Raw genomic sequence first — 22146 nt, 5'->3', positions numbered from 1 at the left:
CCGCTCGTGCCACTGGTAAACGACCGTTTTTTTTAGAGAATCGTTGCCGAAACACTTTTCCAACATTTCCAACGTCCGTGCGCCACTAAATCCGTTTTTTACGCAAAATTTAATACAAGTTCGTTGTTGCAAATTTAAATCCATTTCTGAAATTTAAAAAATCGCCAACACACACAGAGATAGATGTACTCTTGGCTACGTAACTTTTGCAAATGTCAAGTTATGACACTAAGATTTAAAGGGAATATCAACAACAGATGTACCAATTTAACAAAAAAGACAGAACTCAAATCGGAACGATGGGAGCGCCACACGGTGGTTATTCCGGGAACTTTTTGATCAAGGTAGTATGTACTACAACAGCTGATTAGGAAGAAAGAAGTTGTTGATGCTAGAATAAGTAAGATATTTCAATCACCTCAAATCAACATCAATTGTTTTTCAACAAACAAAAGAAAACTTAAAATTATTGCAAAATGGCCATGTTCTCATCCATGGCTGAACAACTTGCTTCGCCCTAGTCCCCAAAAAACATCTCCACTGAAAATACTCAGTGGAAGTGAATGTATAAAGATCCTTGAAGCCATTTCCTCATAATGATTATTTCTTAACATTTATCATGAGCAACATCTGGACGTACCTCGTCCATGCCGTATCGAAGATATCAAATGACAAAGAGGGTAGACGAATGGTCGAGGGCAAACCAGATTGCATTCACTCATCTGCGCGACGAGAGCTCGCTCCTGCCTTGACGAGGGGCAAATGACGCCTTTCATCCTAACATACAATCACTTATAAATGACTAAATAATTTGTGAGCTGCCTCAACCATTTTATCTGAGTGGAAAAAACATTTATTATTTCATTAGTGCAATGCATTAAGTTTGAATTTTTAGCACCTCTTAATGCAATTGCAGTGCCTGTCACCCAGAGAACATGTTAGCATCACACTCGATGCATCCAAAACCTACTGCTCCACTTTGGTATTGCCACCTGACGTGGGCTGCGGGCTGGGTGGAGCCTGGTCCTCGCTGCCGGCAACAGCAGCAACTTTGACACTTGACGACAATGGCCCTCCATCCGAGCGAGGCACATATCCGCCCTCCCCCCAGTCTCTCCTCGTCCTTGCAAAGTCCGCCTCTTGAAGCGAAGGCCCCTCGCCTCCCTCCCTCTCCTCCATCATCTCGCCAAGTTTCATGACGGCCGCACTTATCTCCTCCCACTGGCTGCTTCTGTCTTCGCCATCTACCGGCCGCAACGCCAAGTCCCTCACCTGCTGCTTCAGCGTCTCGAAATCCTGATGTGAAATAAAGGAAGCGGCCGAGCCATAAGAGACTTCATCATTACTGTCTAATTCCAGCGAGAGAGCATTCTTGCATCAAAACACTACTGAGCCCTTGGACATTAATTCTTGGGCTGAAAAAGTGATGAGGGCACGGATAAAACATTATGCATCTTTTTTAAGCACATACTGCTACTTCCAGATAGGGCACAGCAAAAATATAGTGGTAGTCATATTAATGTTTGATTAAATGATACACATTCATTAATGTCATTTACTCATAAGAATGAAAAAAGGCACTTGATAAAAGGAAACAATTCGGCTTAATTCATTGTAAATTTAGAGCTTTTCAGAGACATTAATGTATTTTCCCATCGATAACGCACGCGTTGTCTCTACCAAAATGTTCAGATGATCAAAATATAATGATGATGCGCATTATGCAATGAAAATTGAAAAAATCCAAACATAGATGTATTTAAACACACCCGATAGAGACGTATTTTTACACACACTACATATAATTTTTACGGGTATATATACACTTGCGTGGCATCTATACACGTTCAAGATAACTATGAAGCCCTGGGCACGCGGTATCTATACAAATTCATGATAACTACAAAGTTCTGGGTGCTGGTTATACATAAGGTGCGCGTTATCGATGGGAAAATACAGTAATTTATTAATGAGAGACTGGAGATATTTTCTTAACTTCAAATAACGGAGATGAGCTATTGGCTAGTACTACCCTGTCCAGTAAATAATGCAAACCAGGGCCATAAAACTATATTTTGCAAAATTTACTCTGCATTGATTTTGTCCCCTTCAAAGTACTCTCCATTTGTTGCTATTTACTTATTCTGTCTTCCATTCCATTGTTTAAAGCACCCTTGGATGTCCTTGGCAGTTAGGCTTTTTAGTTTTCTCGTCATTTCTTGCTAAATTGTGTCCACATCTTCCCAGTGATGTCCCCTCATCACATTTTTGGGAATAGGGAAAAGTTGCAGGAGGGCGAGATCTGGGGAATAAGGATGATGATCAAGGATCAAGGTGATTGAGTTTTTTGCCAGAAACTGGGGAGCAATCAATGCCGAATGTGCATTGGTGCATTGTCGTCATGGTGAAGGATCCATCCATCATATTCGGTTAAATAGTGCGCACTGCTGATTTTCCTGAATTCAGTTCATCCGCTATCATTCGGACAGTTTATTGAATGATCGGTAATGACAAGGGACCACACATAAATCAATGTTGTTGTCAACACAAGTAGTTGAAGGTCGTCCCGGCCTTGCGTCATTCGTGGCGTCTTTGTTGGTCATCATTGAAATGCTCAATCCACTTGAAAATTGATGTTTTCCTCAGAGCACTATCACCGCACACAGCTGTCAACATTTCCGAAATTTCTTGATAACTTTAACCAAACTTCACCAAAAAACTTGGTGTTGATTCATTGCTCCGTGAATTTGTCAATTTCCATTTCTGATGAACATTATGAAACAAGGACACCAGAAACTAAACATAACTGGCACCATTCGCACAGCACAGCTCGACGAACCGCCAAGCGCAGACGGCTGGCTGGCTCCTCATTGGGTCTGAGGCAACTAGCACCTGGCTAGTGGACGTGTAGGGGCTATAGTCCACGTCATGGCCACCAGATTGCACCAGTTCGCTTATTTTTTGGGGCAGACTGCTTATTGAAACTGAATAATAAAACAAATTTTATGAGAGAAAACTCAACATTCTTCAATCTTATCACAGAAAGAAAAGTCAGGAGAATGAATTTATCTTTGAAAATGGTTTTTCTACAAATTATAGCATGTTTTTTAACTTTCCATGACTTTTGATTTGATATTCTATGACAAACTGCGATACTCTATAAGGTTGCATGGTGTCCCTGATGACCAACTGGGAAAAACCAAACTTTGAGACAGAGTGTATTTTTGCACTGCCATGATCACTGAGGAAAGAGGATAAGTTGAGCAGACCAATATTGTAATGTTGTTGTGAGGCCCTTAGAACCATGTTAGGAGGGCCTCAGAAGCGTAGCAGTCCCTTTTAATCCATCATTTGCATAAACTTGAACCATAACGCTGCAGCAATGCCATCTCTTAGTGCATAAGATGCATTCCACTAACAAATAAGTTTTTAGTATAACCAATACAAATGAAAATTGCCTCATTTAAAGAGCTTTCTAAGTTACAATGGAACCTTGCACAATGGGCATAACTCATTCCAGAATCTTTCTCATAAAGCGAAATATTTTGTCCCACATAAATTAATGCAAATCATGATAATTCCCAATGCCAAAAAAAATTAATATTATAAATTGCAGGGAGACATAGAAATATTTAGGCATCTACAAAAACAATAGCCTCTAGACAGCTTCATAGTAAAAATAGGAATTAGGTAGTTATCAGAAATAATAAACTATTTTGAGTTTTTTCTTGTTTTCACAAATAGAGTCTGTATTTCTCCTAGTTTCATTCCATGTTAGAAGATGAACACGATCCTAAACAATGTATGTATAGTTTTCTTAGAATGAAACTTATTTTTTGGCATGGATTCCCATATCATACTTTATATTAATTCATACACAAAAAGCTCTTTTGCTTTGCAAGAAAGACCGCGGAGCAAATGTTGCTCATTGTACAAGGTTCCACTGTAGATAATTCCACATGCATTGCAAAAAACCGATTCAAGTAATCACCTCTTTTGGAGGTGGATTGCCTTTAGAAAACCATCGTTTTGACAGCTCCTTCATACCTAGACTGTGACGTAGAGGTGCGTCCATGTTTCGTCCACAGTTATGCATCAATGCAGGAACTCATCACAATCATGACAGAAAAACACTAAAACCAGCCTCCAAACTGACCAAACAATATTGCTTATTCTACACTGAGAGCCATATTCCCAAGATTTTATTATTTTCCTGAGGCCTCAACTATCGTAGCTACTGGAAAAGTAGAGGGATGTGTTTATTTGTCAGCTCTCGTATAGAAATAGTCGGGAGAAGTTAGCGCAGAGCTTCTCATTTTCATAGAAATTCATTTAACAGAAGGATATGGCCAATTGAAATGTCCAGCTGACTTTCACACGCATTTCAGTGTTGGAATGAGAAATTAATGTAGTTCACCTTGTCCTAGCACTAAAACATATCCTAGCTGCAATGCCATCCAACCAGGATATTACACCTTTCTCTCTCTCCATTGGTACTTTGGTGCAAATGCAACATTATGAATGGCATTATAAATATATTGCAGCTTATACTAAACTGCACAAAAGTGAGCACATATATATTTACACCCCCAATCACTAGGATTGAGCAAATTAGAATCTCAATTTGTGGCATGAAAAATGTCCATTGGAAGGCTCTGGCCCGGATCAGCAGACGCAAGTGACATGACTAATCCTAAAGTAGAGGTTACCTGCTCTTCCTCCCCGTCATCGTCAGCATCCACTTCATCAGCATCACTCATCGCGGAGCTTGATGGCGTGGCCGAGAGCGCCCCCATGCTGCGCAACTCGCACTGTTCCAAGTCAAAGTCCATCACACTGTTCATCATGCCCTCCCCAGCCACCACCTCCTTCACACCATCGGCATCACGGCGCAGCACCCCAGCCTGTGGCGGCACTTGGTGGCCACGGGGGACATCCAGCTCCGCCCCCACCCCTGGCTCCCTCTTACCCGAGGGGGAGCACTGCCTCCTGTGGTGGATCTCCTCCGAGATGCACTCGAGGGAGTGCAGCGACAGAGCGTACGCCCGCTTGGCCGACGACACAGAGCTCTGGAGGCTCTCCACCCTCGCCTTCTGCTCCATCAGCATTTGCTGGCACGCCTCCTTCTCCTCGAAGTATGGCCTCGACTTGATTATATTTCGCCTCAACCTCCCCTCCAGCTGCTGGATCTGGAGGGGAGTGCAAATTGGGGGAGACATTCCCGGTGAAAAGACACTTCCAAAAAAGAGAACAATGGTTCTCCTCATTACCTTGCTCTTGCGTGGATTGCGCATATGCCTATCCCGATTGAGTTAATGGTAGCTCTAGCCTCACCTTTCGGAACCATCTTTTGGATCACAATTGTAAAGCCACCAGCACCCAAACTCAAATTGCTACCAATGTTATATTTCAAAACATAGTGATAAAGAAGGGTAAAACATTATAGGTGTAGTTTAATCTTGCTCACGTCCACCATGGACAGGTTAGTGACTAAGATTAGAGCTGGCCTTGTACTTACATGGAAGGAGAAAATCAAAGCCCAAATTTCTCATCCCTACCGCTAAAACAGTGGTCTGGTGGTCCTTGGCTGTAGGCAAGAAAATGTTTTTGTGAATTTATTTTGGGACGAACCCTAAATTCGTTTCATTTGGCTGAAAGGTTTGGGCAGACATCCTAATGGTTTACCAATAACTGCGCAAGGCGTCAGCACAAGGGTTTTACAATTTCTGACTTCTTTTCAGAAGCAAAAATGGCACGACCTGCAATAAGGATGCGCCTTTGAAATTTTGCTGCATCCACCTTATTCCCCTGATCTCTCTCTAAGTTACCTTTACTTGTTCCCAGACCTAAAAAAACAATCGCAGGGTCAGGGATTTGGCAACACAAATGATGCCATTCAAGACGTGGAACAATGGTTTTCGTCAAGGCGATCTGCTCAGTTCTGAATGACCTTCAAACGGTCAAGAAACGCTGGGAGAATTGTGAACCTCTGGATGGTGACTATGCTGAGAAGTCTTAGAATAATAAAGAAAAATTAGTTTTCTCTCTCGATTATTTTTTAGCAATAATTAAAAGTTGACTATAAAAATATATGAGAATGTGAATTACAAGAGAAAATATAAGAATATGTACATTACACCACATATCACATGAATGTTTTATATCAAATGAATTGTTCCAACTTACATGTATGAAAGTACTCCTAACTCTAGTCAGAGATGATGATAAATACAATTACAATAATAACCTTTGTCATAAGCATGATAATTCTCAAATTTTACGTGGGAAAATATCCTTGCCCAGCTTTTCTGAAAATGGCAGTAAATGGAAAATGTGTTCATTTTAGAAACAAATTTGCTCTTTATACAGTTGCTGGACCATCATCCAGTTTTTATCCATAAGTCTTCCTAAAACCAGAGCATTTTTGTTTAATCATTTTTGTGGTTTTTGTTGTTAAGCTTGAGAGATACCTATTTTTATGAGTGTCAATTGAAACTTGAGTAGATAATGCAACCGTCTGACAGTCACTCATACATACGAGGGGGTAATTTGAAAAGTCCTCAGAATGGAATAGATTTAAATGACTAAAATCAGTGAAACTTTTTTATTTTTCAATTTAGTCTCCCAGTATACTAGTGCACTTGGTTCAGCAATGCTCCAATGTCTTGATCCCATCTCAATAAGTACATTCCTTCAGGCCTGAATAATACCCATCTACTTTGACTGTTAGTTCCTTGTTTGAGGAGAATAGGGTAAAATTTTGAGCTTGGGGAAGAGGTGGAAATCTAATTGAGCCAAATAAGGCGGGTGTGGCAACAATTCACATCTTAGTTCATGTATTTTTGCCATGGCAATGACACTTGGGTGTGGTCGTGCATTGTCTTGATGAAAGAGGACTTTCTGCCTTGCCAAACCTGGCCTTTTTATGTGCATCTTGGGGATCGAGATGGTGCGGGGGCTAACGTACTGGCTTCCCACCCAGAGAGCCCAGGTGCAAATCCTGGTGGCGGTGTTGAATATTTTTCAGAGGTATCTCGATCCCTACTCGAGGTTCTTTGTGGAGGGCACTTTGAGTGAGTACGCCGTCCGTCAGATGGGACGTTAAACTGCGGACCCCTTGGCGCCTTTCGTAAAGAGTAGGCTAATGTCAACGCCGGGTTTCTCTCCACCCTTCATCCTTTCCTGTCCATCCCCCATGGCGCAAATGACCTCAGCTGTCAGTCGCCTCCCCTAAATACTACTACTTATGTGCATCTTTTGCTATTATTGGTCCAGAAGGTGAGCTTAGTATTACCCAGTAATTGTTTGACCAGTGGGAAATTAATCTATCAGCAGAATCCCTTCTGCATCCCAGAAACCTGAAGCCATCACCTTTCTGGTCGACCGTATTGCCTTTCCTTTCTTTGGTGGTGGTGAATCAACATGTTTCCACTGCTGTTGGGGTATAGTAGTGGACCCTGGTTTCATCCGTGGTCACAAACTGGCACAGAAAATCTTATTTGTTGCTCTTGAAACGGGTCAAGCATTGTTTGGAAATTTCCATTCTGCTGCGTTTGTCATCGTGCATCAAGAGTCACGGCATTCATCCTCGCAAAAAATGTCCTCATGCACAATTGTAAAATGTTGAAGTGTGATATGCCCGCTCAGATGACATCCCTTCAGCAATTCCTCGCAGTCGGCGATCCTCCACGATCACTTTATGCTCTTTTGCAATGATTTTTGGGGTAGTGGCACGTATTGGCCGACCACTCCCCAGATCATCTTCCAAGCTGTCCTGACCAAACTGCACTCCTTTGCCCACTCAGCAACACTTGAATATGAAGGAGCAGAGTCCCTCTGAATGCTCACAAAGTCTGCTTTAATTTCCTTGGCTTTCGTACCTTTCATTTATGAAGCATTTCATCACTGCTCGATTCTCAAATTGTTCCATCTTCATACATCACTAGACAGGAGTGACATCAGAGAGGCATTTGCACCACAGATCTCTTCCCAGAGCACTGATGCATTACATGTTTACTCACTAAGGATCACCTATAACTACGTAGGAAACTCATGGCGATAGTGATGACCTGTGGTGGTGATTCCAAGAAATTTTCTAACTTCCTTCGTACACCAAACTTAAGATTGACGTACGATGATGATGGAGTAATATCAATAGAGGTGCTTAAGTAGGACACTATAGTATTCAAGCTGTTTTAATCAGTGTTAAACCTTAAATGGAGCTGGATATATAATGCATTAGATGAATGAGCACATAACTCGAGGTTTCTGCCCCACCCAGAAGAATAAGCATCATCATAGTGCATGTGTGTCCAGCAGCCCTCTGCACATGTTTGCCCGCTATAGCTCCAGCAAGGCCCTGTTCCTATTGCTCGTGTGACTCTCACACGCAATTGAAGCCTACGTTCCTCTTTATGCTCTTCTTAATGACAGTTTGCCCAATAATCCTTCCATCTCCAGCTCCCTCATGTCCTTTTCCCATTCAATATTTGCTTCCGATAAAAACTTAAGCTCTTTCTCTCAGCCTAACACGTTGTTTTTCTTTCGGCAGAAATCTGTCCTGGCTCTCAAGTCCACTTGCAATCCCAATCCATGTACGAAGGGTGTTCAGAAAGTAACCTCCAAATGCAAGTAGCGAGCAAAGTAATGGGTGGAGCTGAATGTTTGCTGTATTGACACGCACACACACACGCACTAAGGCAGTGCGCCTCGATCTGCAGTGTTCGGTGGAAGGCCGTGCCCCTTGTCATTTGTTCACAGCAGCGAGTCAAAATGAACAATACAATTGGAAATCCAGCCAAATCTAAAATCTGTATAGTGATAACGTTTGCACTGGCAATAAACTTCGAAGCCGCTTACATTCATTGGGAAATTTGTGCTCTGTACGGATCAAATGTGACGAGTGACAAGAGTCGAGTATGTCAGTGTTCTCGCTTGTTTGAGAGTGAATCGACAAATATCAATGATGATGACGGAATTGGCTGCACGCCTGTGGAAAACAAGGAACTTCACCAGAAATTTGACGAAAAGTTCATAAAAACCTGTGTTCTACGATATCTGAATTCTTTAGAAAATTGTCCACAGATTTCTATGGCTCGTGTTGCATAGAAACACAACTGAAAAGTTAGGTTGCTCCATGTTTTGAGCACACGTCTCGACGAGAAACTTCAAGATACTGTCACCGGTTGACTGTGATCTCAGGCGGCAGAATTTTATGCTGAAGGAAGTTGAAAACTGGTTCAGATATATGACGAATTTTTAAATCTGTCTGGCGACTATATATACAAACAGAATAGATATGTTGTATTTAGATGAAAATGATTAATTTTTTGTATCTACACCAGTGTATTTTTTATAGCATAATAGGTTACGTAAATAACATGTAACATATTACGTAAAACCTCTTCATCAGTCATGAGAAAGTCTTTTTACATTTCTCTTTCTAACATATGTCAGGATGCTTCAGACAACATCACATGAACCAGCAAACTCCCAGAGATGAGAAAAAGTTATTTCACATTTTGCATAACAACTATTTATATGGATAAGACAATGGTTACAAACTGAGGAGAAGGGATTGCTGTAATAAATCATAAGGAGGCAGGAAAGATGGGTGCGAGGATAGGCATATTGATGGGCAGCTGGATGTTGAAGACTGTGATAGAGGAGGGAAAATCGGTCAAACGAGGAATGGGCAGAAATAGGATAGGGATGTCGGATGGGATGAAGGAAGTGCATGGAGATGAAGAGGGGGCTTACAGTAAAGTAGGATATTGGGTTGAGTTTCGTTTGGAGAGACAAGGGAATTGCCTTGGTATCTTGTGTCCATTAAAACCCTAACTTAACTGATAGATTACTAATAATAATTATTTACGCTACGTGGAAAAATTATTCTAAACCCTTGAAAAAGATCAACGACAAGACTGCTTTGGGTCCCAAGATCATGGGTTTGCATACGCATGCTGGGGAAATTAATTATAATCATTACTATTACTGTTCTGCCAGAATTATGATGGCAATTTCCTTGCTGCATTAGAGATTTTCCAGTTGCAAACCACCCTACAAGTAAAAGATGTGGACCTAAACAACTCCAAAATAAACACTAGAGAGTTAATAGGAATGCCACCTCATCCTTACCTTCCTTTCGGCAGCATGGAAGAGTTTTGCTCGCTGCTGATGCTCCCGACCGCTCTCTGCCTTCTGTGCCTCCGCTTCCATCACCTTAAGGAAGCCCACAGGGCAAAATAAGATTTTTAAGAACATAAAAAAAGTTCTGCTTACTTATGTAAGCAACACATTGCAGTGCAGCAAAGCAGATAGAGCAAAGACTTTAAAAATTAAAATCAATAAAATGTGTAATTAAATATGTTATTTTATTCTAATGTTGTCAAACATTATTATTTCAGTAGTTCATATTACGTATACATAAAACCAAATCTATGAATGTTTAGCTTAAATTATAACGGTTAGATAATGAGTGTGCCACCAGAGTCGATTTCACTATCAGCTAGGCTAGGTATTACAAGCTCGAAAGGAAGGAGCATCCCGTGCAATGGAGTGTCACCGTGGCATCCGAACCAAAGAAGGTGAAGAGTGTTCCTCCAGCTGGGAAGTTCATGGAGACTGACCTTTTGGAATTTGCAAGGATACTCTCAATTGACTACTTGGGAAAGGGTCAAACTATAGCAGGAGCATAATGTGTATGGTAACCAGACAGTTTGAAATGGAACCGCTAGGCTAATGTCTATGCTGGCTCATGCTCTGCGCCCTTTCTCATTGAGCCAACACACCAGCCCACTCCTCTCGGCACTCGAGGCCTCCAAATTGATAAAGTTGGGATTCCGCCCCTCCCTCCCATTATTCTTCAGTTTAGCCTTGCTGGGAAGGGGATGGAGGAAGGAACGGCCTAGTTTGCAGAGGCGAAACTATTCAAAGGGATCTACAACCTGGAGCAATGTTGGATGAAATGTACAAGCCTCGATGGAGACCATACTGAAAAATTACAATGGATTATATAAAAAAATAAAGGTTTTATTTATTGTACAGACTTACCAAACCACCTAGTACACTAAAACTTGCTCAAAAGTACTAGATTACACTGCACGTGGTGCATTCATTCTTCATTAATTCTCAATGACTACTGGCAAAAGTTCATACGGAATGGTTATCCAATATTTTAAATTGCCGTCATGAAATATCTTGCCATGGCACTTAAGATTTGCAGTCTTTGTTACGGTTAAGGACATTCAATTTTTTCCAAACAGTTCTGAGAAATTGGCTACTAAAACACATTGCTGTAAATCTCCAGTGAATGTGGGTTATTATATTCTGCAAGAAAGCCATATTAGAAAATTCATTACATTCATGGAAATAATTGAGGCTTTCATTCCATGATTTGAAAACTATATACATGCCTAGGCAAATTAAATTATTTTAAAATAATAATGGCATAGCTTCCATATACTTGGTAAAAATGACTCTACCTACCCATATCCAGGAAAATCTTTTCATTTTGCCAACTAATTTCAATAAAAGATTGTCATCACTACAATAGAGCAGGGGCAGCTGATGATGACAATGTTTATTGGAACTGGGAGCAAAAATGAGAATATTTCACTGGAAATGGATAGGTGGAGTTACTATGCTGACTCAATATCATTCAGGGTGATATCATCAGCCTCAATCTCTTTGTGGAGCCCTTCAAATCCCTCAGAGGGCCTTGGAGGGTTCCACTCTCCGCTGCGGACTCTACCCTCTGCCAGCGACAGATTTGCAGAGATGCCATAACACCATCTTGAGCTTTGGTCCATGACTTCCTCTTTGTCCACATAAAAGTATTTTCAGGCTTTCCACCACTTTCTCATAACTCTTATCCTGTCCTCCAATTGCATCTATGGCCCATCCTTCAATTATATCTAATTCTCTCGCCATTTTCATTTATTGGTCCTTATATTTTCCTTCATATCTGTCACCATGAGTCTCATAAGGGTATTCAAATAAGTGCCAGACATGGGTGGCACCTTCCCGCAATACTCTCTTATGAGCTTTTTTATCCAACACCTCCAGTGTGTCTATCCCATCCATGCACAGCGCTTCCCACAGAGAGGGTTCGAATTATGGAGCAGCAGATATTTTTCAGTGGTAACCTGATTCCTACTTTAGGCACTTTGTAGAGAGCACTTTGTGTGGATACACCATCCATCGGATGGGACGTTAAACTGCTGACCCCTTGGTGCCTTTCTTTAAGAGTAGGATAATGATGCTGATGCCGGGTTTCTCTCCACCCGTCCTCCTTTCCCATCCATCCATCCCTGATGGCACTAATGACCACAGCTGCCACATGCTCACCTCCCCTCATAACTACTACCACTGCACCCACAGCAATCGGTCTCACCAGGATCTTTGTGTCTCTTTTAGCTTTCGTATTTCATGTGATTTAACTGGTTCCTGAGCAACTGCTTATTTGAAAAATATGTTCATTACCTGACTATTTTTTGCCTTTTATTTCTCTGCTTGTGTAATTGCCATTGTATATTATTGCCCCAAGATGAATCAACCACGGAAAACCCATGTCTGCCCCAAAGGACACCTCAGGACTGCCTAGTCATGAGGTCACCTATCTAGCATTCCCATTCATTTGGTTATTTCAATTACATTGAGTCTTCAAATTTCATCAGCTTCTTTTTCCATTATTTCATAAGTTTGTTCAAGTATGCTCACTGATCAAGTGAAAACACAAACAGACAGGTTTGACTGGATTGTCCAAAGGTCGTTACTTCCAGGTCAATCAAATTAACCCTCTTCGCGTGGCGGGCCAGTATACATATCGGCTTCTCAAGCAAAAAGTGGGTGTGGGCCAATATATATCAGCTCAAATGTTAAGCTATTGTTTAAATCGCTTTAATTTATTGACTTTTTATTTAATCTTGTTCATCGCGTCTTTCATCTTTAACATAACATCTCTGCTTTGTATAATATGTTTTCATTATTAATTTTCATTTTAAATACTTCTTGTAAGATATGAATCTCACTGTAATTTTTACCTTGAACTGCTTACATGTGAGGAAGTTTATTCTAATGGTATGCTCGTTTTTTTTCACAGAGTGGTCTTTTCACTAAGAAATCCTACTGAAAAACGAATCTGTTTAATTATGCACACTTTTGAATGCCTCATGATGAATGTGTTTTGATACAAACTGCTAAGACTTGGGGGATACAAAGCATTACTATGCAAACATACTATCCTGGCCTTTACGTCCTAAGTAATCCTTTGGGCTCTTTGTAATGTGATGACATTCTAAGTGTTTCTCTTTCTGATAGGGCTTTTCTCTTTTACTGCCTTGATATGGAAAGTCTACAGTAGATAGTACACGAAGAACACAGTTCTCTTTTAGCTTTGAGTTTCAGCATTGTTTTTCCCTTAAGAGCATGCAGTTGAATCAAGTGTGATGTCAAGAAAACACATCAGTTTTCATATTTTCTTTCATCAAATACAAAGAAAATAGTCCACCGACAATGATGGCAAGGCATCAATAGACTCCAATTGCATCGTTGAGTCTCTTGAATGCTTTGAGAAGCTGGAGCCAGAGTGTCACTTATCTCCGTGTGTAAGTACATCACATGGCGGACTGGAGCATATTCCACGTAAAAAAAGAAAAGAATTGCGTAGTTTGCAATAGAATATAATATCCAGGAGAGAAAAAGGTCCAAAAAATGTGCATATACCATAAAAAAGATGTCCATAGGATTTGTTTGCATAGCTATAGATGCTAGATGAACGATCAGACAGAACCTGTAAGAACCATGCAACTCAAAATTAATTCTTCATTTTTTTATTTTTCCACATTTCTTATTGGTTAATTTTTCAATGCAAAAATAGTATTCTCCTACGAAAATATTACAAAAATATACTGCTATTGTTTCTTCAAATCAAATTTTCATTGCTAAAAAATTGTTCCAGTTTAGTAGACTAAAGCAATTACAATTCTTTTGTGAGACAATGTGAAATCCATTCCTTAATGTCATCTAATTCAGTTAATATATAATGAAAAAACCGCACATGGATATCTTCATTAATTAGTTCAAAATAATTCCTCCCTCGGCTGATACATTTGATTGAATTACCCTCTGCACTTTTCGCTGTTATGGCTGACAGGACGCAGCACTAAAGAGGGTTAATAAAACCCTTGGCAGGGCCAATGAAATAAAATGCCAATTCTCAAGGGAATTCAAAGTCATCAATCCAAACACATTCCACTTCCACTGTTGCCTTAGCATTATTGTCCATGGATGGCCTTTTTTATTACCTCTTCGCTTTCGGTGGAATACGGAATGCTCCCCCCCCCCCTCAACCAGTGCCAATAGTCCACGCCTGGTAACACTTTCTAAAGGTCGGCTCATAATCGATGAAAGTAAATATTGCGGAAAAAAATACCACATTAACTAAACTCCAGCATAATGTTCAAGAGTGTGACCAGTAGCGCTCAGGTGGACCGGCAGCGCTCTCCAAGGGCGTGCGTCTTCTGCTGTCATTGTATTCCATTCTCTCGCTTCGTCCTCCTGAGAAGATTTCATACATGCCGACCCTGGTGGCGGCGGGGCAACGTCCTCGTCTGCCATTCCAAGGGTCGCGGGTTCGATTCCCGCCTGGGTGAGTTTTCCTCCACCTAGGGCTTGGGTGTTTGTGAATGTGACCATTGTTATCGTTGTTAATAGTTCGATGTAAAGGCCAAAATGTGCTGTTTTCGGACTTATACTGAATAAATAAATAAATAAAATACACTCCATTGAATAGGGCATAATCCACCGTTTCAGTCTTCACTGGACGGAAGTATTTTGGTTCCTTATTTAAAGATTTTTTTACTTCTCCAAAGAATTATAATTTAAAGCGCGATGTGTTCAACCAACTCGCAGCATGAATTTCATTTACATGGAACACTGGCACTTTCTACGCTTAGGTCAGGGAGGAAGGGGAGGCAATGTTTGGAGGGTGGTGTGAGGAAGGGCGGTATGTTTAAGGTGGTGCTCCGAGTTGTTTGGCTAGTGCATGAGGCAGTTGTGCCGTGGCATAGGGGTGCGGCGGAGGGGCAAGGGGAGGATGGGGGCATTCAAGGGTTGGTTTTTGTTTCTTCCCCTCAAGGTTAATTTCTCGGAAAGAGGTGGGGAGGGCTACATGAACAATTGCTCATTACAAAGGGTCGTGTTGGGGTTTGTGAAGTGGCTTCTTGTCTTGATTTGCTCGAGAGCGTCCATTTCAATCCTTTAGGGAGGATATGCAGTATTTTGGGGAAATATTGCTGTTGTGGTTGAAATCTATGAGGTGCTTTGCAAAGATGGAGTTGCAGTTCAGACTTCTGTGACACCTTGCGTGTTCCTTTGCTCGTGTCTTGGAATTTCTCCCAGTCTGACACAAGTCAAAGAATATTCTGTCACAAAAATCAGTATCAGGGCAAACCAATGTCTCTGTGCAGCTCTCTATTGACAAAGGATAAGGAATGTACCGCAAACATTTCACTAATTATTTTGATTCTTTCTTGTTTTCTACAATCCACATTCCTGGTTGAATCGCTCAACAATCGAAGAAGATCATTCTTGATCCTAAATAAAGTATATATACTGGAGAGAAATAATAATGGGCAAATGTGATTTACACTACACTATTTTTATTCACACAACCCAGGTTCCAACACTTCGTGTCACCTTCAGGACCTGAAGACCAAAAACAACACAAATTGTTGAAACCAAAATTGTGCGAATAAAAATAGTCTAGTGGAAATCACAATTGTCCATTATTGTTTATCTCTAACATGGAGAGTGTCCACTAAGTTAAACCTGAAACTGTACGGTTCCTTTAAAAATAAATACAATTTTCTTGAATAAACCTTGTACATAACTATTTTTGTTTGGAATGCATTAACGTATTTATATCAATTTATACAGGAAACTTTGTTTTGCTCAACAAGTGTTTCACTATATGAACACAAGTCTGGAACAAATTATGCTTGTTCAGCAAGATTCCACAGCAATGCTCCTTCTCACAGGAGATTGGCAAAGTAAAAACCTATTTTCTTTTTTGTTACCATGCAGGGTATGCCAACCTGAAACTCCTCAGAGACATTGCTCCTTTCTCAACTGGGCATTAAGAACTTCCATTACAATTGATACGTCATTTTTGTGTATATTTGCACACAGTTGTTCTAAATCATCATAATACTCCTCTTTCTCTTCTGTAGATGCACAGGCAATTTGTTATGATCCTAAATCTGCAACTTTCTCCTCATAGGCCAGGAGGCAACCGTTCATTTTTACCAAGCTGCGTTGATTGTGGCACTTTTTAAAAAAATAAACGCCTCATCAGGGTTAAATACTTGCCCTGGTTGGATTTCTCCTTTCATGAAATTCCTTAAACACTTATTAATTTATTTTGCATTAGTTTGAAAACAGCACTTCTTTCGGTCGGACTATGAACAAGGACAATTGATACAATTACATACACCCACTAACCCTAAACAACACTTCTTACTGTTTAGGAACAATTGAGAGTGGATTTGTATCAGACCAGCCATTAGATTGTCAACGGAGCATTCTTCTCTAAAACAGGAGTACACCTGTGAGGATATCACTTTTTGCGACAAAAATTGCACAACGTACAGCACAGTATGATTTGATGGAATGAAGTGTAGCTACTACGTTTTCACACCCGCTAACATAAATAACCAATTCTCCAACTAGCTTCATTTTGTTCAAAAGATTCTATAACATTGAACGTCCTAAAAATATAGCAACAAATTAAAATGTGCTATTTAATCACAAACGTTCAACTAAAACATCATTATGCCACAAAGAATTAGATTAGCTGAGTAGCACGAAATGCAATAATTATATTTTCTTGCTGTTTTCAGTCATTACCTGTGACAACTGATTTAAACCAACTAATGTATAGCCACAGTAGTGCACGCCATCATGAACACACCATATGTCAGTCAGTAGATATTTACGTAACGTATTGGGTTAATAACATATTTGACACTCTAGTACGAAGCATATACTGAACCTTAAGAGTTGCATGATTTAGAACTTCTTGCCAAGCATTGTCGAACTGCCACTCATGTTGCTTACTCAAGAAACGTTGTTCGGCTAGAGCTACAGTTTCTTTTGCTGCTTGGTGAACTTCTGCCAAAAAAACCGACATACACGTAAACCAAAATATTTAAAGAAGAAAACTCCTGAATATTCCAGAACATCAATGACTAACGAACCATTTGCTCTTTGGAATTGAACAGCTGCTTTCTGACATTCAAGTTGGGCTTGTTTGGCAACCTCCAACGCTTCATAATAGGGACGTGCCTTTTCAATGCAACTTCCAAGCTTTTTGGCAGATAATTTAAGACGATGAGTTGAATTATTTAGGAGGAAACGGAAATTCGTGTTGGCCTCCTATAAATAAAATTATCAGTGAAAACATGTACAATAACTTTATTAAAACAAAGCGAAATGCTGATAAGTGAAAACCTTACATCCAGTTCTGTTTCCAATCTGTTTATTTCATCTGTGGCATTATTAAGTTTTTCTAGTTCGATCTGCAAAATAAGAATACGCAAAAAACTAAATAATATCCTAAAATGTTAGCTTTAAGACTCAAAGAAATACTTTCTCAATCATATTCAATCATTGGGTTACTCTAGTACCTGAATCCGAGGATCCAAATCGTCGTTCTCCCCTTGATCTGACTCCATTCTCATAAATTCATACTCTCATAGTACTTACATGATTCGAAAATAACTTCATTCACTATCTCAGCTGTTCTGCAACTTTTTAATCAGACATAATTGATTTAATACATATCGATTTTCGATAACTTTCGATGGTATTTTGAATTCGATAGTGCAGGTGGGCACAATCTTTTGAGTGTTTTTATCGTTGTTTTAATATAAATTTTAGAATTACTTTTGTGTTATATGACTTTTAGTATTGGATATAATGTGTAAATATTGATGTTCTAAAAATTTAAATAATTTTTCTATTTGGCCATATCGATAGTTATGCATTCAAATGTCTACACATACTGCGGTTTTCAAAGAGCTAAATTTTGGGCAGTATTCTCATCAATTGCCTTTTAGATCTCCATTGATGATGGTTATGACTGAAATGAAGAATGTAAAGAATCTAGAGTATTACAATTTATAGTCCAGGAAAATTCCAAAATGGTGAGATCTGTCCGACCAAAGTTGTTGGACTCGCTGACATCTGCTTGGAAACTCCTTGATATCCGAGGTTCCTTCATCGAACCTCAGATATCAAGATTGTCATATAAAACAAGAGCTGACAGAGAATACTTCGCCAGGGCATATATGAGAAGAAAAATAATGGATTGATTGACTTAACCGTTAAATATCATATAGTTAGCCGAAAATCTTCTACTCAAGAAACTCATTACGCCGGAGGCAAAACGAAGTCTCACAGCTTATTACCAAAATATTAAGATGTTTGTGCGCAGTTGATTGGTGATTTTAACATCTCCAGTAAAGATCGTAGTGTTGTAACCAGCTCAAAATGTGGCGGTGGAGGCGTACTCATTGCAGTGCAAATTAAATATATGTTTAATTAATTGGATGATGATCTTAATCCTAAATCCCTTCTTGCTTCCATGATAACTATCCAATCAATAGGCACTGTTTACTTGTATTCAAACTCCTCAACCGTGCTTGTAATGCAGTTGAAAATTTTATTGAATCTGACTATTATTTAGAGGTTTTAGTAATGGGTGATTTTAATATTCCTCAAGTTTATTCCTGGGATTCATTGAACTCAGCTGAAGAGACACCGTGTTGAGCATCATCCTCCTGCTCATGTGCTCACTGTGCCGCGTACTACTTGGAAGTTGACAGTCTTGTAATGTCACGTGATTTCCATCATTCTGCCATTGATGTTTTACTTCGGCAACATTATCCAATGCAGGTAATTGATTAAGTCGTGCAAGTATAACTAAGAAATGAGCTTTTGCTCAAGAGATACTTGTCGAATGTAAGCCGGTTGTCGATTCAGATGCAAATTAGGCTTGTAATTAGTTTTGTGACATTATATTTCAGGGTATCCCATTATTTGCTTCAGTCAACACTTATGTAACTGGTATTTTTCCATAGGGGTTTATCTTTGAGCCTAAGAATTTGATTGGTCAGAATAAATTATTGAATTACTGGATTTCATTTGGTATGCTACAATTTTGCAAGTAAGGTCAGAATGGGCTAAATTCATGAGACAACCTACCAAACTACCACAAAGATCATTTATAGATTTACTTGTTAATCGATAACTCTCTGGATATCAGCTCTTACGATTTCTTTTAGACTAGGATTACATTGAATAAACACCGTTGTTCATGTGCCACGTAGCCAATAGGTTGTGCCTCCGGAATGGAACCACCTGACCCCAAACTGGCAAACGAATTTAATTATTTCCTCAAGGAATACCTTTATTTTCTCTAACTTCAGCATTATGTTACTTTCAGAATATTCCATATTACCGAAATAGAGGATAAATTGTGCCTCACATTTAAATTGAGCCACACACTCCTAAATGTGTGCAATGAATTAATGTGATGGCTGCCAGAAGCTGGTCCCCGAGTAATGGACTATTAACTGTTAGAACCTTAACTACTGTATGTATTACCAAGGAATATTGAGAGGTCTAATCGTTGATCCCAACCTAATAATCAATATGTGCAGTTGACAGCAATCTTCAACCCTTGCAAAAGCACTTGGGAAGGGTGCAATGACAATGAGTTAATGGAATCCAGGCATTTTTAACTCGCCGAGTATTCAAAATTGTGAATAGATGAATTGGGATGTTAATACTAGTATTCAATGATCCAAATGTTTTACTAGGATAAAATGTATCATAGATCATCATAATAATAATATGTTTGTCCTGCAGACAGTGTACAGATTACATGGCAGGTATATAGGGCACATTATTCCCTTATAGATGTACAAAATACAGTTAAAACATGAAACTAATATTCACTTAAGTTTTAACAAGACATTCATCAACACTATAATAACACTCATCAACCAGATATGCAAATGGATTGTACTTGAATAGTGGAATTCTTGTCTCATTTTTTAAAAATGTTTATGCAGATTGTTAAACAGTGGCATGCATATTGATAGTGGGCCTTGCTACCATGGACAGGTTTGATGTTCTGGTGTTGTGACGGGATAGCTATTATTCATTGTAAAGTCATTCTTGTTTTGCATAGCATAAGTCGCTGAATGATAGATATGTACAATAGGTACAGTTAATATTCCTAAATATATTGAAAGATGTCAGCAATATGCATAATAAGGTTGATTACATAGGAGTCTGTTTTTCTGAATCAAAAATACTTGATTTAATGAGGATGATGTTCTCCAGATTACGAGACCATTAGAAGTTTGAGTAAAACAAGCAATTATGTAACATTGGTGGGACATCTAAACTTACAGTTTTAAAACTGATCCAGTAATAAACTGAATTAATTTTCTTTCATATCGGAGATATCTGTTCATCCCACTGAAGATGTTGGTCGACGTGTGACCCTATAAATTTTAAATTTTCTACCCCTATGATATCACATATCTTACTTTAAAAATCAAAATTGTTAGTTATGTTCTGCCTTGGAGAAAACAGCATCATTTGTGTTTCACCATTGTTTAGGATCACGCCATTACTGTTGCGAAAGTCACACATTGCCACCTCTAACCCCAGTTCACCAAAATGCAATAAGTTATTCCAAGAGTTTCAGGAATTCATGATGCTCACATCATCAACGTGAATGGCAGTTTCATAGTTAACCATTAAATTTATGGGTATATTATTAATAAGTATTGAAATAAGTTTCGGGCCTAGCACAGACCCCTGAGGTGTCACCTGCAGTGGAGATGAGAGGAAAATATTTCCATTTTAATAGAAAACAACCTTCTGTTGTCGGTTAGCTAAGAATGTCTTTAGCCAACTCAGAGCAACTCCTCTCATGCCAAGCCCCCCCACAGTTTTTGGTAATATTTCATTATCTACCGTATCAAAAGCTTTGCTTAAGCCAAAATAGATTCCCATTATTTTGTTTTTTAAGTTTACGTCATGTGTAATATAACTAAATGTATGAAAGAGAGCTTGTTCTGTTGATTAATCTTCTTTGAAATCCAGGCTGAGGCCCAGACACAAGGTTATTGCTTTCACGATAATTAATAAGCCTCGGGAAATAGACATACTCGAACACTTTTCCCAACCGAGGGATAATTGATATTCAGCTGCAATTGCTCAAGGTGTTCTTGTCACCTTGATATTAATAAAGCTTGGGCACCTTGAGAGCATCTGGATACACCCCATAGGAGAGATTGTTTCACTAGGGAAAGTGAAGGGATCATCTTTTGAACTTCATGATCTCCCTTGAAGTGGGCTGTGTCGGGTAGTAATAAAAATGAAATATTGAATGCATCTGCTCTGTATTTTGGTAGGGTCAGTTATGGTACCACCATTATTGACACTAACATAAGATTGTGTCCGGATTAAGTTGGGGGTCAGGTTATCCTTAATGATTTTCCAGATGTATTACGCATAATAGATGCTTTCTGTATCCATTCATTGTTATACTCCTTTTGGATCGTATTGTTAGATGTCCAAGTTGTTTCTTAAGAAAAGAATATCGTTGATGTAGCGAGTTGACTCCCGAGGTTTTAACCCCTTGCGTTGAAATGACGAGTCTAGCTCGTCATGAACTTCCGATGCCAAATCGCGCAATGACGAGTGTAGCTTGTCATCAGATTTCCTTAATTATAGCACTTTATAGGGGAACCATTTTTATTGTTGGATCGGCAGATCACATTAAGAACTCAGTAACCTGATAGTTTAAAGGACAGCAATTCCTGGTTTAACAGCCAAAGTTCACTTAAACACAGAAAGTCAGGTTGATAGTCATCTGGAAGAATTTCCAATTAAGAAATTTTGTTTCCGACACATAATGCCCGAGTGTTTTGAGAAGTATCATACATTCTAAGATTATTAATTATATATATATATGTATATGATATTATGTATTTCAACCTGTTGTATAATTAAGTTTTCTTACTTTAAACATGGATATTTCCCAATTTTAAACTTTATGCATAG

At 39.3% G+C, this 22146-nt stretch overlaps 1 protein-coding gene across 2 annotated transcripts; it reads right to left on the bottom strand.

Annotated features, from left to right (window-relative positions):
• Nucleotides 1–155: 155 nt before the first annotated feature.
• On the bottom strand, nucleotides 156–17832 carry LOC139692798 (SH3 domain-binding protein 5 homolog). 2 transcript variants are annotated; one of them, XM_071591090.1, is made up of 7 exons: nucleotides 17688–17832; nucleotides 17517–17579; nucleotides 17259–17436; nucleotides 17054–17172; nucleotides 10138–10221; nucleotides 4710–5189; nucleotides 156–1296 (listed from the first exon to the last, which is right to left on the bottom strand). In XM_071591090.1, the coding sequence occupies exons 1-7, from the start codon at nucleotides 17739–17741 to the stop codon at nucleotides 967–969; spliced, it is 1308 nt and encodes a 435-aa protein (XP_071447191.1). In that variant the 5' UTR covers nucleotides 17742–17832; the 3' UTR covers nucleotides 156–966. The 2 variants fall into 2 exon arrangements, with proteins under 2 accessions (XP_071447191.1, XP_071447192.1); XM_071591091.1 differs by having other exon boundaries at nucleotides 17767–17811.
• Between the last annotated feature and the right edge of the window lie 4314 nt (nucleotides 17833–22146).

Source organism: Hetaerina americana, unplaced genomic scaffold, assembly GCF_022747635.1.
Source record: "Hetaerina americana unplaced genomic scaffold, ioHetAmer1.1.p SCAF_41, whole genome shotgun sequence".
In the NCBI taxonomy this organism is placed as follows: domain Eukaryota; kingdom Metazoa; phylum Arthropoda; class Insecta; order Odonata; family Calopterygidae; genus Hetaerina; species Hetaerina americana.
Note: the sequence above shows the minus strand (reverse complement) of the source record. Positions and strands in the feature narration are given on the sequence as shown.